This window comes from Budorcas taxicolor, chromosome 25 (genome assembly GCF_023091745.1).
Source record: "Budorcas taxicolor isolate Tak-1 chromosome 25, Takin1.1, whole genome shotgun sequence".
Taxonomy (NCBI): domain Eukaryota; kingdom Metazoa; phylum Chordata; class Mammalia; order Artiodactyla; family Bovidae; genus Budorcas; species Budorcas taxicolor.
The window spans coordinates 51,141,182-51,156,403 of record NC_068934.1 but is presented as its reverse complement, the minus strand read 5'-3'; the positions used below and the strand labels follow the sequence as shown (position 1 = coordinate 51,156,403).

The 15,222-nt window shown below is 58.6% G+C and overlaps 1 protein-coding gene across 3 annotated transcripts in view; it reads left to right on the top strand.

The window, feature by feature from the left end:
- AP2A2 (adaptor related protein complex 2 subunit alpha 2) overlaps positions 1-15,222 on the top strand; it is a 68,570-nt gene that overhangs the window by 26,413 nt on the left and 26,935 nt on the right. For all 3 annotated transcript variants that reach the window (XM_052662558.1, XM_052662557.1, XM_052662559.1), the window contains exons 2-4: positions 4,349-4,417; positions 12,927-13,069; positions 14,771-14,964. In XM_052662558.1, coding sequence (XP_052518518.1) covers positions 4,349-4,417; positions 12,927-13,069; positions 14,771-14,964 — 406 coding nt within the window. The remainder of the gene's footprint in view (positions 1-4,348; positions 4,418-12,926; positions 13,070-14,770; positions 14,965-15,222) is intronic.

Sequence of the window (15,222 nt, the reverse complement as noted above, 5' to 3'; positions counted from 1 at the left end):
GTATGGATATGAGAGTTGGACTGTGAAGAAGGCTGAGCACCGAAGAATGGAGGGTTTTGAACTGTGGTGCTAGAGAAGACTCTTGAGAGTCCCTTGGACTGCAAGGAGATCAGTCCTGGCATTTCTTTGGAAGGAATGATGCTAAAGCTGAAGCTCCAGTACTTTGGCCACCTCATGCGAAGAGTTGACTCATTGGAAAAGACTCTGATGCTGGGAGGGATTGGGGGCAGGAGGAGAAGGGGATGACCGAGGATGAGATGGCTGGATGGCATCACGGACTCGATGGACGCAAGTCTGAGTGAACTCCGGGAGATGGTGATGGATAGGGAGGCCTGGCGTGCTGCGATTCATGGGGTCGCGGAGAGTCGGACACGACTGAGCGACTGAACTGAGCTGAGCTGAGTCCTCTGGACTGTGGGGGCGGTGGGGGCATGGCCCAGGGTGGCTCTCCTGTCACGCATACGCCCTCCTCTGCTGTCTCCGCCAGGCATTGCTCTTGGCATCTCTGAGCCAGGAGCATTGCCCACGCTCTGCCCCGGTCCCCATGCTCTGCCCTGTGGGGTCCCCTGGGTCTGTTTGGGGCTGTCCCTTCTGCCTTTTCATGCTGCTCATGGGCTTCTCAAGGCAAGAGTGCTGAAGTGGTTTGCCGTTCGCTTCTCCAGTGGACCACGTTTTGTCGGAACTCTCCACCGTGACCCGTCCGTCTTGGGTGGCCCTGTATGGCATGGCTCCTAGTTTCACTGAGTTAGACAAGGCTGTGGTCCATGAGATCAGATTGGTTAGTTTTCTGTGATTGTGGTTTTCATTCTGTTGCCCTCTGATGGAGAAGGATAAGAGGCTTATGGAAGCTTCCTGATGGGAGAGACTGGCAGAGGGAACCTGGGTCTTGTTCTGATGGGCGGGGCCGAGCTCAGTAAAGCTTTAATCCAATTTTCTGCTGATGGGCTGGGCTGTGGTCCCTCCCTGTTGTTTGACCTGAGACCAAACCGTGATGAGGATAACGGCGGCCTCCTTCAGAAGGTCTCATGATGCACCGCTGCCCTCAGCGCCCCCAGCCCTGCAGCGGGCCCCCGCCGACCCACACCTCCCCAGAGACCCCTGGGCACTCCCAGGAAAGTCTGGGTCAGTCTCCTGTGGGGTCAGTGCCCCTTTCCCCTGGGCCCTGGTGCCCACAAGGCTCTGTCTGTGCCCTCCAAGAGTCTGTTTCCCCAGTCCGGTGTAAGATCTATAATCAAATCCCACTGGCCTCCAAAGTCAGACTCTGGGAGTTCTCAGCGCCTTTGCCAGATCTCCAGGTTGGGAAATCTGTTACGGCTCCTGGTGGTGGATTAGTTGCTGAGTCTTGTGACCCCAGGGACTGTCGCCTGCCAGGTTCCTCTGTCTGTGGGATTCTCCAGGCGAGGGTCCTGGAGTGGGTTTGCCATTTCCTCCTCCAGGGGACCTTCCCGACTCCGGAATTGAACTTGGGTCTCCTGCACTCCAGGCAGATTCTTCACCAACGAAGTTATGGGGGAAACCCTGTGGGGTTTTGGGTCCTAGAACTTTCTTAATAGCCAGACTTTCTTTGGTATAATTGTTCTGCAGTTCGTGTGTCGTCTGCTCGGCGGCCCTGTGGTGGGGTTAATGGCGACCTCCTCCACAAGGGCTTAGGTCACAGGCTGTGTGACCCAGGGAGCCACACCCGGAGCCTCTGCCCTGCGGCAGGCCGCTGCTGAGCCGTCCCTCACAGGAGGCTCAGAGGTCTGGCTCAGTCTCTGGGCCCTGGTGCTCACAAGGTGTTTGTTTGAGCCCTCTGAGAGTCTCTGGTGGGTATGGGGTTTGATTCTGAACGTGATTTTACCCCTGCTGCCGTTTTGGTGGAGCTTCTTTGCCCTTGGGCGTGCGGCACCTTTTTTCGGTGGGATCCGACGCCCTCCTGTTGATGGTTGCTCAGCAGCGAGTTGTAATTTTGGAGTTCTTGCAGGAGAAGATGAGTGCGGGTCCAGGTGGGCACAACTGAGCGTCGCTGAAGGCACGCAGCTTGGAGTCTCGGGGCAAGCACAGGAGCAGGAGGAACCGCGGGGACCCAGCCGTGTTGGCCTTTGGCCACCTGGTGGGAAGGGCTGACTCATTGGAAAAGACCCTGATGCTGGGAAAGGTTGGAGGTGGGAGGAGAAGGGGACGACAGAGATGGTTGGATGGCATCATCGACTCGGTGGACATGAGTTTAAGCAAGCTCCGGGAGTTGGTGATGGCCAAGCCAGCCTATGTGCTGCAGTCCACGGGTCGCAAAGAGTCGGACACGACTGAGCGACTGAACTGAAGTGAACTTCGGCCTCCCCGCCGTGATGTGTTGCCGTGAGGCCTTGTGACTCTCAGTGGTTTCCTTGTCGAGGGAGCTGTGCTCAGAGATGCGAAGTCATTGCCCCTTGGTTGCAGAGCAAACCAGAGGCAGTGCCTGGACCCGTCCTTAGTGTCCCGCTCCAGGGCCTGCCCTTGTCCTTGGGAGAGCCTGCCCGCCGCTCATTAAAATGAATGTGTGTGTGTGCGTTGCGAATCGGCCAGGCTTTGGCTAAGAGGCCCCAGCTTCGTGCCCCTGCCGCAGAGGCAGGGCAGCGCCCCATGGCCCCCACGCCCCTGTGCTTCCTCCCCTTGAGCGCCAGGCCTCGTGCCTTCGGTTGTGTGGTGTGCCCTCCCCGCCGCGGGCAGCAGCTGGCGACCCCCCGTCCTTCATGTGCCCTCTGCGCTCCTAGCCCTGTGTCATTTCTGCTCAGCTATGTTCCTGCCACGCGGGCCCGGTTCCCTCGGGTGGCAGATGGAGCAGAGTCCACCCACCGGGAGCAGCATGGACCAGTTCCTGCACCCTTGCGAGAAGCGCACGCACACAGGCGCACGCCAGCGTGGGCACACGCGGGCACGCGGAGTGGCGCATGCCCGCGGCCTCCTGCCCGTGCTCAGGCTGGGCTGTGTGGCGCCCCTGCAGGTCCTGTGGGCGGAAGGTGCCACGGCCTTGTTCCGTAGCCCTTTCACCCAGTCAGTAAAGCCTGCTCCCGCAGGCAGTACTTTTTCAGGAAAACTTCAAAAAGGTTTGTGCTTGACCCACCGCCCCATCTGCAGCTTTGTAGGGTGCCCTTGGGTCCTGGGCGGCTCTTCCGGAGGAAGTAGCCGGCACTCGGGGCTGGGAAGGAGAGTCTAGTCCCCTTGGCCTGCCCCGTGCTCACCAGAGCTGACCACTGTGCTCGTGTTAAAGACCCTCAGCCTCTACTCACCCCTCAGCCGCCACGTGGAGCATCATCTCCCTGAGGGCAGAAGTGTTGTTTTAACCTGAGTCTGGGCACTTTGAGCAGTGCCTGGTTGGGGAGCTTGCCTCTCCGCCCGGCCGGGGCCTTGCTAGAGTAGAAGGGGCTCGAAGGAGGGTTCTTCTGTTTCGGAGACGTGCAGCCCTGTTTGTTAGCAAGTTAGTGGTGAAAGGTAGCTGGTGCTGGGAGTGCCCTGGGAGGGGGTTGCCTCTTCAGCAGCGGTGGAAGCTGGGCGGTGGGCGATGTGTCTTCCGGGCATCTGTGAGCGCCCAGCCTGTCGGTGGTCCCAGGGTGGTTGCTGTGGAAACCTCTCCTCCCTCTGGGGTAGGGACTGACGTGCCTGCATTCCTGCTTTGAAGAAGCAGTAGGCCCTTGCAGAGGGAGCGTGCGACCCAGCCTGCCTGTGTGATGCGCAGCTTCCCCTGTGCAGTGTTGTTGAGACCTGCGGCCCTGGGAACGGCGTCTGCTCCTCAGGCCTGTGTGCACAGCTGTCAGTGGACTGAGATGAGCACACAGGCAGACCGTGGGGAGGAGGGTGAGGGGCGCAGAGCAGGAGGGGGGTGCGACTCTTGTGCAGTTAATATGTCTTCCTTCCTTCCTTCTGTAATAGACGGTTCCCAGACTTCACTGCTTACTATAGAAGGGCACCTCTCAGATTTTGTGGGTCGGTGAATTTCATAAAGAAAATTAGAAGCCTACAGTAGTTAAACCTTGACACTTTAAAAAATGATCTCGAAGTGAAAGTCACCTTTTGGAGCAATCGCGTAGCTGACGGTGGTTTACTATGGAGCGTGCTCAGCAGCGCTGTGAGCGCGCCCAGGTCCAGGACTGTGGCGAGAAGGCGAACAGAGCTAACCGTGCGCTGTTGGCGGGCTCCCCTCCACCGACTCGCTGGCCCTGACGAGGGGCCTCACCCGACTGACGGCCTCAGGCGGAGGCTGGTGCCCTCTCCCCTCGGGCGCCTGTGAGCCTGATTCTGCCCTTAGCTCTGATGTGCCACTGTTGTCAGGGAATAGGTGTTTGTTTAGAAATCAGTTAAAGTAAGATGCCTTTGTGTTTTCTCTTTTCAGGCAAAAGTAAAGAAGCAGAAATAAAGAGAATAAACAAAGAGCTGGCAAACATTAGATCCAAATTTAAAGGTAAGGCTCACCCGCTGGCCACACACACAGCATTCTTTCGTAAATTTTGCAAGAGGGACTTAATCTTTTAATCTCATCTTTATTTTTTTCATTTCAAATCAGAGTGAAGGTCTCAGTACAGACGCTGTCCTGGCTCTGTTGATGTTTAAAGTAAAGCCGGTGGTTATTCTGGAGTAGTTTGATGGTTTGTGTAGAGTTGATCCTGGATAGCAGGGCTCCTCCCGGGTCCAGCCTCTTCCTGGAGCTGGGAGGACACTGGCCTGGAGCAGTCCCCGCCCCCGACTCTGCCCCACAGGGTGCAGGAGCTCCAGCCAGCTCCCTGACAGTGTGGGCCTGCTCTGCGTGGGGCCCGCGCTCACCAAGCGCTTCCCGCCGCCGGCCCCTCCGGCTGTGTCTTCGCTGCGACCTCGCCGGCCAGCTGGGGGATGGGCGCTCCCTGAGCCGCCTCATTTGGGAGAATCGTCAGGTGTAGATTTTCATTCTTGGGACATATCTATGAGTCCCGTAGACTTTAAATTTTCGGTTAATTTTTACAAATTTGAGACCTGGTTCAAATCTCTGAGCAGACGTTAGCCGGAAGAGTGGCTGAAGCTGCCTAGAAAAAGTGCGTAGAGGAGAGCACGGGGCGAGCCCACAGAGCCGGAGGGACCGGCGGGGCTGCCGGCGGGGCTGCGCGGGCGAGCGCGGGCATCCGGTGCGGGCAGGACGCAGGCCCTCAAGGGGCCAGGACTGCTCCAGCCGGACTCGGGGTGGTGTTCTATCTTGCTGTTGACCAGTCCAAGGATCCTCTGGGAGGCCTGAGAAAGTCTTGGAATTTTGTGTGGAGTGCTTTACTTATATAAATGTTTCTTGTGTGTGTCTTTGTGTATATGGGCGGATGTCTATAACTTTCATTGCTTAAATTTTTAAAAAATTGACTGTTTTGTAGAGCAGGTTTATTTATTTTTAAATTTTTATTGGAGTGTAGTTGCTTTACAATGCAGTTTTTCTTTTTTTAAGCTTAGTTACTTTTGGCTGCTGCTGGCCTCCTCACTGTGGCGGGCTTTTCCTGTTGAGCGCTGCCGCAGGCCGGGCGCCTCTCTGGTGGCGCACAGGCCCCGGTGTGCCGGCTGCGGAGGCCGTGGCGCGGGGCCGAGTTGCTCTGCAGCACGTGGGTTCTTCCTGCACAGGGGTCGAGCCCGCCTCCCCTGCACCGGCCCGCGGGCTCTTGCCCCTGTACCATCGGGGGGTCAGTGTGGGTCTCGTACAGCAGAGTGAGTCAGCTCTGCGTGCTCACGCGTCCCCTTCCTCCTGGATGTCCTTCGTGTCGCCACAGGTCCCTGAGAGTCCCCGGGCTGTGCAGTGGGTCTTCACCAGTTACCTGGCTTCTACATGGGTGCTCACTCACTTCAGAAGTGTCTGACCTTTTGTGACCTTGTGGACTGTAGCCGGCCAGGCTCCTCGGTCCATGGGGCTCTTCCCCAGGCTTGAGTACTGGAGTGGGCTGCCACGCTCTCCTCCGGGGGCCCGCTGGGCCCGTGACCTCGGGAGCCGGCCCTCCCGCATTGGCAGGTGGACCTTTACCACTAGCGCCACCTGGAGGCCTCCGTGTGTACACGGCGACTGCAGTCTCCCCGGTGTTCTTGTCTAGCAGGTTCACCTTCCCAGCAAGAGGGGAGGTGCGGAGATGGCTCCGGCCCCCGCTGTCCCCACGCGTCCCGGCGCGCGCCTTTCGTCACAGCTGCACACCAAGCGGCTCCCGTCGGGGACGCCCTCGCTGTGTGCTCCCTCACCCCTCCCGCCGCAGCCCCGCGCCCGCTGACCTCTGCACCCTCTCCATGGCTCCGCCTTTTCTGGAACGTCACAGCACTGGGCCGCGCGGCGCGTGCTTCTCCCGTGGGCTCCGCTCACTGGGCTTGTGCATCTGAGGGTCCCTTGTGCTTCACTGTGGCCCGACAGCTCATTTCCTTTCACACGGCTGATGCTCCGTTGTTCGGTGTGCCTCAGTTCAGTCATCCGTTCACCTACTGAAGGGCGTCTTGGTTGTTTCCAGGTGTGGGCTCTTATGAATGAAGCTGCTATAAACATCACTGTGCAGGTTTCAGGTTTCACTGTGGTGGTGTTTTCAAGGAGCGTGACTGCTGATCACGTGGTGAGAAAGTGTGCGCGCTTGTGAGAAGCTGCCCAGCTGTCTCCACGGTGGCTGCATGTTCGCACCCCATGCAATGGACCGCGGCACACCAGGCCTCCCTGCCCTTCACCATCTCTCCGGAGCTTGCTCAGACTCCTGTCCATCAAGTCAGTGATGCCATCCAACCATCTCATCCTGCCTTCAGTCTTTCCCAGCATTAGCGTCTTTTCCAATGAGTCAGTTCTTTGCATCAGGTGGCTGAAGTATTGGAGCTTCAGAATCAGCATCAGTCCTTCCAATGGATATTCAGGACTGATTTCCTTTAGGATGGACTGGTTTGATCTCCTTGCAGTCCAAGGGACTCTCGAGAGTCTTCTCCAGAATCACAGTTCAAAAGCATCAATTCTTCGGGACTCAGCCTTCTTTATAGTCCAACTCTCACATTTGTACGACTGCTGGAAAAACCATAGCTTTGACTAGACAAACCTTCGTCAGCAAAGTGATGTCTCTGCTTTTTAATACACTGTCTAGGTTTGTCTTAGCTTTCCTTCCAAACAAGTGTCTTTTAATTTCATGGCTGCAGTCACCATCTGCAGTGATTTTGGAGTCTAAGGAAAGGAAGTCTCTCACTGTTTTTCTTTCTTCCCACGTCTGTTTGCCGTGGAGTGGTGGGACCAGACGCCATGATCTGAGTTTTGTGTTTTTTATGTTGAGTGTCAGGCCAGCTTTCTCACTCTCCTCTTTCACCCTCATCAAGAGGCTCTTTAGTTCCTCTTCACTTTCTGCCATTAGAGTCGTATCATCTACATATTTGAGGTTGTTGATAGCTCCCAGAAATCTTGATTCCAGCGTGTGATTCATCCATCCCAGCATTTCTCATGGTGTACTCTGCATATAAGTTAAATAAGCAGGGTGACAATATACAGCCTTGTTGTACTCCTTTCCAAATTTTGAACCATTCCATTGTTCCACGTCTGGTTCTAACTGTTGCTTCTTTCCTGCATACAGGTTTCTCTGGAGACAGGTAAGGTAGTCTGGTATTCTGGTCTCTTTAAGAATTTTCCACAATTCGTTGTGATCCACACAGTCAAAGGCTTTAGTGTAGTCACTGAAGCAGAAGTAGATGTTTATCTGGGTTTCCCTTGCTTTCTCTATGATCCAATGGATGTTGGCAATTTGACCTCTGATGCCTTTTCTAAGTCCAGCTTGTACATCTGGAAGTTCTCAGTTCACGTACTGCTGAAGCCTGGCTTGAAGGATTTTGAAGATAACCTTACTAGCATGCAAAATGAGCAAAATTATGTGGTAGTGTGAATATTCTTTGGCTTTGCTTTTCTTTGGGATTGGAACGAAAACTGACCTTTTCCAGTCCTGTGGCCACGGCTGAGTTTTCCAAATTTGCTGGCATATTGAGAACAGCACGTTCGCAGCATCATCTTTCAGGATCTGAAATAGTTTCACTTGGAATTCCGTCACCTCCACTAGCTTTGTTCCTAGCAACGCTTCCTGATAAGGTGCACTTGACTTCACACTCTGGGGTGCCTGGTTGCAGGTGGGTGAGCACACTGCCACGGTTTTCTGGGTCATTAAGACCTTTTGCATCTAGTTCTGTGTGTTGCCACCTCTTCCTAATCTTCTGCCCTGTTTGGTCCTTGACATTTGTCCTTTATTGTGCTCATCGTTGCGTGAAATGTTCCCTTGATAGCTCTGATATTCTTGAAGAAGTCTCTAGTCTTTTCCATTCTTCAAAGTCTTTGGGGGTGGTTATATGGCAGCCCACTCCAGTGTTCTTGCCTGGAGAATCCCAGGGACGGGGGAGCCTGGTGGGCTGCAGTTCAGGGGGTCGCACAGAGTCGGACACGACTGAGCGACTTCACTTTCACTTTTCACTTTCATGCATTGGAGAAGGAAATGGCAACCCACTCCAGTACTCTTGCCTGGAGAATCCCAGGGACGGGGGAGCCTGGTGGGCTATAGTTCACGGGGTCGCACAGAGTTGGACACGACTGAGTGACTTCACTACTATTAGTCAGGATGACTTTTGTCCCCAGGGACAGAGGCTGGCCCAGCAGGGTTTGGCGAGCTGCTGCCACCTACTGGGTGGAGGCCAGGCAGGCCACCAGAGACCCCAGCACCACCAGGCCCGAGGAGGCCCAGTGCCGAGGCTGAGCAGCCGGGGTCTAGGAGGAAGTCAGCCCAGAGCTCACCATGGAGAGGCCTCTTTCCACTTGAAGCTGAGCCCTGAGAGGCAGTGCCGTTGGGGTGGGAGTGGCCGGGGAGCCAGCCGCCCCGTCCCAGTCCTCCGGAGGAGGAGGTGGCTGTCGCAGATGGAGCCCCGTGCTAGGCGTCACCTACCAGCTGCAGCTGACTTTTCAAGGGTGTCGTCCCAGCACCGTCACAGAGGAGCCCGATGGCTCGGCAGGAGCCAGAGGGGCGACCGCAGGGGCCTCGCAGGGGCCTCGCAGGGGCCGCCGAGACGGGACGCGGGTGGCAGGGAGCTGGGCCGCTGTCTGTAAAGCAGTAAAAGGCCAGAACATTTCAGGGGGGCCCTAGGCAGCGAGAGAGTCACATGGCAGATTCCGAAATGAAGAGAGTCACATGGCAGATTCCGAAATGAAGAGAGTCACATGGCAGATTCCGGAATGAAGAGAGTCACATGGCAGATTCCGAAATGAAGAGAGTCACATGGCAGATTCCGGAATGAAGAGAGTCACATGGCAGATTCCGAATGAAGAGAGTCACATGGCAGATTCCGAATGAAGAGAGTCACGTGGCAGATTCCGGAATGAAGAGAGTCACGTGGCAGATTCCGAAATGAAGAGAGTCACATGGCAGATTCCGGAATGAAGAGAGTCACATGGCAGATTCTGAATGAAGAGAGTCACATGGCAGATTCTGAATGAAGAGAGTCACATGGCAGATTCTGAATGAAGAGAGTCACATGGCAGATTCCGAAATGAAGAGAGTCACATGGCAGATTCTGAAATGAAGAGAGTCACATGGCAGATTCCGAACGAGACCAGATGGAAGTTCTAGGAGCAAAGCATGGAGTAACTAAGATAAAGAGCTTATGTGGATGTAACGACAGGCTTATTAAAGAGAGATGGTGTCCTGGAAGACGGGTGGGGAGGCAGCCTGTCCTGGGTGTGATAAAGAGTGGGTGAGAGACGGGGGTGGGGGATGAAGTCTGGATGGTTGGCTGGCCTCCTGGGAGGAGAGAGAGCTGGTGTGACAGAGGACGCGTGAAGATCCGTGACGCTCAAACCTCAGATGCCGTGTCCACAGTTACAGTAAATAATGAATTCCACACCTAGAGACACCGACGTGGAAACGCTGAGCCCGAGACGGGAGGTGTTTGGTCTCTAGAGAGGAGGAGACAGGCCGTCCTCACAGGAGGCATCCCTGCCAGCTTGTCACAGGGCCGAGGGGCAGCGGGGCGGGGGCTGCGGTCAGCATGCTGCAAGGGGCGGCCCCAGCAGTCTGCATCCAGCTGCCGGCTCCACGAGAACGACGCTAAAAGAGGCCTTTCCAGACGAAAACGGAGAGTTTCCCACCAGGGAGCCTGTGCTAATGGAGAGTCTAAATGGCCTCCTTCAGGCAGAAGCAGACAGTCCTGGACGCCAACGAGGACCGACGGAGGACGACCGTGGTGGGCGTGTGGGCGGCACACGGGCCGCTGGGGGTGAGACATGCACGGGGCGTGGGGTCCTGGGCGACAGACAGCTGGAGTGGGAGGCGTGGACGGGGCCTGGCGCCAGGGCAGCGTCCATGTGAGACCTGGCCCACGACGGAAGCGGTGGGCACAGCCTCGTGTGCAGCCTCCCCGTCGAAGCCTGAAGGCGGCCGCTGGTCTTTCCTGGGCCGCCCTGCACCCCTGCCCTGGCTGCCGGGCTGGCCTGGAAACTCAAGAGCGGGGTTCGGGCTGCTTGTGGACGCTGCGGGCCTGCCCTCGGTCTTGGGGTCTCTAGAGATGGCCGCTGTGCTGTCCGGTCGGGGGGCAGGCGTGTCGTCTCGGTGCTGGGCTTCAGGGGATGTCTTCACGAGCTCATTCACTGTTGGGTGCTCGCGTGTCCCAGGTGCTGGGGCAGAAAGACAAATGACGGGAGTTTCTGTAAGGAATGTACGTTCTTACAGCTGTAGGAAGACTTGGAAAACACTTCTCCTTGGGGCGTGAGTGCGTGCGCCGCGGGCTCACTCGCCTGTCCTCCCTCCTGGCGGCCTTCACGGCTTCAGTGCTGGCCATCGCTTTGCCTGTGTGCTTTAATCTTCCGGTTTTTTTCCTGGGAGATTCTGACAGTAATTTGTTTTAAACTGGCTTTCTGAGATATGTTTAGCAGGTGCAGGCGTTCATGCAGCCGCCCCTGCAGCCAACCAAGGCGGAGCGCGGCCCCACGAGCCCCCCCCCGCGTCCCCGGCAGCACGTCCTGCTGCGCGTCTCGCGGCGGAGGCCGCCGCGTCTGCTCTCCGACTTCAAGCGCCCCCCGCGTCCCCGGCAGCACGTCGTGCTGCGCGTCTCGCGGCCGCCATGTCTGCTCTCTGACTTCGAGTGTGCCTTCGCGGCCGCCCGCGTCTTGGCGGGCCGCGTGTGGAGCTGGCTCCCCGTGGGCGGCGTGGAGCTGCTGCGAGTCCCGCGTGCGCGGCTGGTGTAGACGCGTGGTGTCCTTCCCTTCAGAAAGGCGCCTGAGGGTGGAGCCGCTGGCTCGCTTGACGGGTGCATGTTTGATCTTTTAAGAACCTGTCCCGTATTTTCCAGAGTGGCTGCCCCGTTTTGTGCCTGCTCAGCTGAGTGTGAGTTCCCAGCTCCTCCACGTTCTTGCCCGCATGTGGTACGGCTAACGGTTAGGCCTTGGTTTTCCCAGTGGGTGTGCGGTGGTCCTTACGTGGGGGAACAGTTGAGTGCAGTTGGGCCTGTGGGGTCCTGGGTGGACGCGCTGGTACCGCAGCCCCGCAGCAGCTTGCAGCCCGGGCCACGCAGACTGCACTCAGGGGCCATGGGGCTCCCTCTTGGTCCACACTCGGCCTATTGCTGTCCCCCGCCTGAACGTAGGCAGGTGCTCGCTGAGGGTCAGGGCCAGGGTGGACGGGTCTTTGTGAGAGAAGGTGAGCAGGCAGCCCAGGTGGGAGTCGTGCAGCAGCACGCGGTTGCCGGGCTCAGACGCCTCGCCCTGGAGACACTGGCTCTTGCCCTGCATCGCGGCAGCACCAGGGCCAAGACTCCTGACTGCTGTGGCCGTGATTGCCCTTTCTGGGCGCTCGGCGTCTAGTGCGTCTGTGAGTCTCTGTGTCCCGCACGCAGCCTGGCGCTGTTCCTGCGGCCGGGGCCGCTCTCCAGGGGTGAGGGGCGGGCAGCCATGTGGGGTGAGGCGCGGTCGCCTGGGCCCCGTGCCCTCAGTTCAGATGCTCTCCTGCGGGGACGGGGCGGGGGTCCCGTCGGGAAGCAGTGAGCTGGCTTCCCGCAGTGGGAGGAGCAGGGAGCCAGGTCCGCTCTGACTTGATGTTGCTCGATCATTAAGTAGCATGCAGCTCGCTGTTGAGAAGGACGGGGGTCTCAGAGCCCCCCAAGGCCGGCGTCCCGCTGGCTGGCTGGAAGGACGGGGGTCTCAGTGCTCCCCAGGGAAGGTGTCCCGCTGGCTGGCTGACTGGCTGGCTGGCCTGTGGTCCACTGTCCCTCAGGAGTCCTGGGGTCCTTCTTCTCAGTGCCCTTGGAGGTCAGCCAGGGCTCGTCCCGGGACACAGGTGACTCGCCCTCGCAGTGAGGGCTGTGGCTGCTCTCACTTTCCCGGCTCCCACATGCTGCTTGGCCCTCGACCCTGCGGTCAGGGTCACTGTAGCGCCTCACTCGAGGTGGGCGTTCTTCCTGCGCTCACCTCTGCGGGCTGCACAGGGATGCTGTGCAGCTCTCGGGTGAAATGAGAACCTCTGCTTTTAAAACGGCACTGTCTGGTGGTCCTTTTTAAAGCAGCACTTTCTGTGCTGACAGAGACCTGTTGTGAACCTGCCTTGCCGTGGTCTCCCAGGAGAGGCCGAGTCGCACTGCCATCAGGGTGGGGAAACAAGCCCTTCTGGTGGTTTTGTGTGACTTTTCGGGTGGGTGATTTGTCCTACCACTGGGTAAAATGAGAGATTATTTAGAGTGTGTTGTCCTGCCTAAATGAATAAACACCTCTGAAAGGTTAAGCTGCTGGTGAGGTCAGGGTGGCGCGGCAGGGCTGTGCTGGCGGGGTTGTGTTTCTGCTGCTGGCCGGCAGGCTGGTTTGGGGTCTGCGAGGGACCCAGACACTCGGCTCTCACGTGCTGACCAGCTCAGCAGCGCTGGGCGCGAGCCTGACAGTGTGGCGGTCTGGCCGGCTTCCTGGAGGTGGGCCCAGCGCCCTATTCCTGTGCTGCCCCTTCCCGCAGGCGACAAAGCCCTGGACGGCTACAGCAAGAAGAAGTACGTGTGCAAGCTGCTGTTCATCTTCCTGCTGGGCCATGACATCGACTTTGGGCACATGGAGGCTGTGAACCTGCTCAGCTCCAACAGATACACCGAGAAGCAGATCGTGAGTGCGCGGCGGGGCGCCTGGCTCTTGCTCTGCACCTCCGTCTGTCTGGGGATTTCCCCAGGTTTAGGTGGGAGCTGACGGGAGGGCACCGTGTCCCGGGGGCCCATCCCAGAGGGCGGGGAGGCACGCTCCCTCCCCTCAGTGCCCGCGCACGTGTGCCCCCCCGCCCCCCACTGTTCCTAATCCGGGCGCAGGTGCGCTGGTTTAAGAGCGGAGGGCGGGTGTCTGCGCCTCGCCCAGCCCTAGTGTCTGCCGGGGTGAGTGCCTGTGTCTAGGCCCTGAGGGCCCCCAGCTCGCCGCCTCCAGCCCTGCGCCCGCCTGGAGCAACATGAGTTAAAAAAATTTAACTTCCAGAAAGTGAAAAAACACACTTGATGCCCCAGGGACTTTGTTAAGTATTGGTGTTTACTCACCAAGCAATGGGCTTCCCAAGTGCTAGTGGTGAAGAATGGGCGCTCATGGCAAAGCCTCTGCCTGCCAGTGCAGGGGACGCGGGCTCGATGCCTGGGGTGGGGAGCCCCTCTGCGGTAGGGAATGGCAGCCAGTTCTAGCATTCTTGCCTGGGAAGTCCCGTGGACAGAGGAGCCTGCCAGTCTGCTGTCGGTGGGGTTGCTGAATCAGACACGACTGAGCAACTAAGTGCACGTGTGGGTACGCGCACACACACACACACACAGTCACACTCACGCAGACACACGGGCACACACACACACACGGGCACGCACACACTCATGCACACACACGTGCACACGCACACAACGCACACATACACGCACACACACAAACTCGCACACACGCACACATTCACACACACACACATTCATGCACACACGCACGCACTCACGCACACACACAAACTCGCGCGCACAGACACACGCACACACACACACACTCACACAGTCACACTCACTCCCGCCAAGAAATCGCCGAGCGCCTTCCGTAGGCCCGGCAGTGTGCTGGGGGCCCTGGGGACACAGGGACCGTAAGCAGGGGTGGACCCGGCTCTTCTCCAGGGGCGAGGCCGTCAGACAGCCCCCTACAGAGAGCGAGAAGAGCTGCGGCTGACGCCAGGGACCGAGGCGGGTGGGGCCCTCTGGACTCGGAGCAGTGGGCAGCTAGTAGGCCGGGCTCTGAGGGGCAGGAAGACCTGAGCTGAGGCCGAGGCTGAGGCCACGAAGTGGACAGGGCGGCAGGGGCAGACAGGGCACCCGTCAAGGCCCATGTGTGGGAGGGCAGGGTGGCCAGAGCCCAGAGCAGAAGGCGAGCTCCTCCTGAGACGGACAGGGCTGAGAGGTGCTGTTCCTGAGTGGGGAGGGCGTGGACAGCGGGGACAGCACGAGGCTGAAGTTGGCCCGGTGGTGAGGGGACTCTGGGACCGTGAGACGGCTGAGAGAGGGAAGGTGGTCCGCAGTGTTCCCGTCACAGCCGAGGCAGGCCCTTCATCCTGTTCAGGTCCCCGTGGACCAGTGACTGGGGTGGGGATGGGGCTCCAAGGTGTCTGATGCCCGTGGGGACAGTGCCTCAGGTTTGTCCTGCAGAACTGTCCGAGGAGGGATCTGGGGACAAGACTCGTGTTCTCAGGAGGAGGCAGGTGGGCCCTCTGTGGCCTGACCGCAGCAGTGTGCCGAGCACACTGGGGTGGGGCTGGGGGCCGGCCGAGTGTGTCCAGCGGTGGTCTCTCTCCTCTCTGGAACCCAGGGCTATCTCTTCATCTCCGTGCTGGTGAACTCCAACAGTGAGCTCATCCGCCTGATCAACAACGCCATCAAGAACGACCTGGCCAGCCGCAACCCCACCTTCATGGGCCTGGCCCTGCACTGCATTGCCAACGTGGGCAGCCGGGAGATGGCCGAGGCGTTTGCGGGGGAGATTCCCAGAATCCTTGTCGCCGGGTACGTGTCTGGTGGCCTGCTGAGGGCACGGTCACCTCCCGCATGCATAAGTCAAGCGTGTGAGTCCTGAAGGCGCTATGGGTCTCTTAGCCTCCCATCTCGGTCACAGCCGTGGGGAGGAGGCGGGTCGGGATTGCCGAGTTAGTCGTCAGGAGGTCCATACAGGCCTCTGTCCTGGGCCAGAGCCTCACCCGCCTCTTCTTGGTCCCCGTGGGCTGTGGCAGCCCGAGCTTGATTGCATGGAGAGCCCGAAGCAAC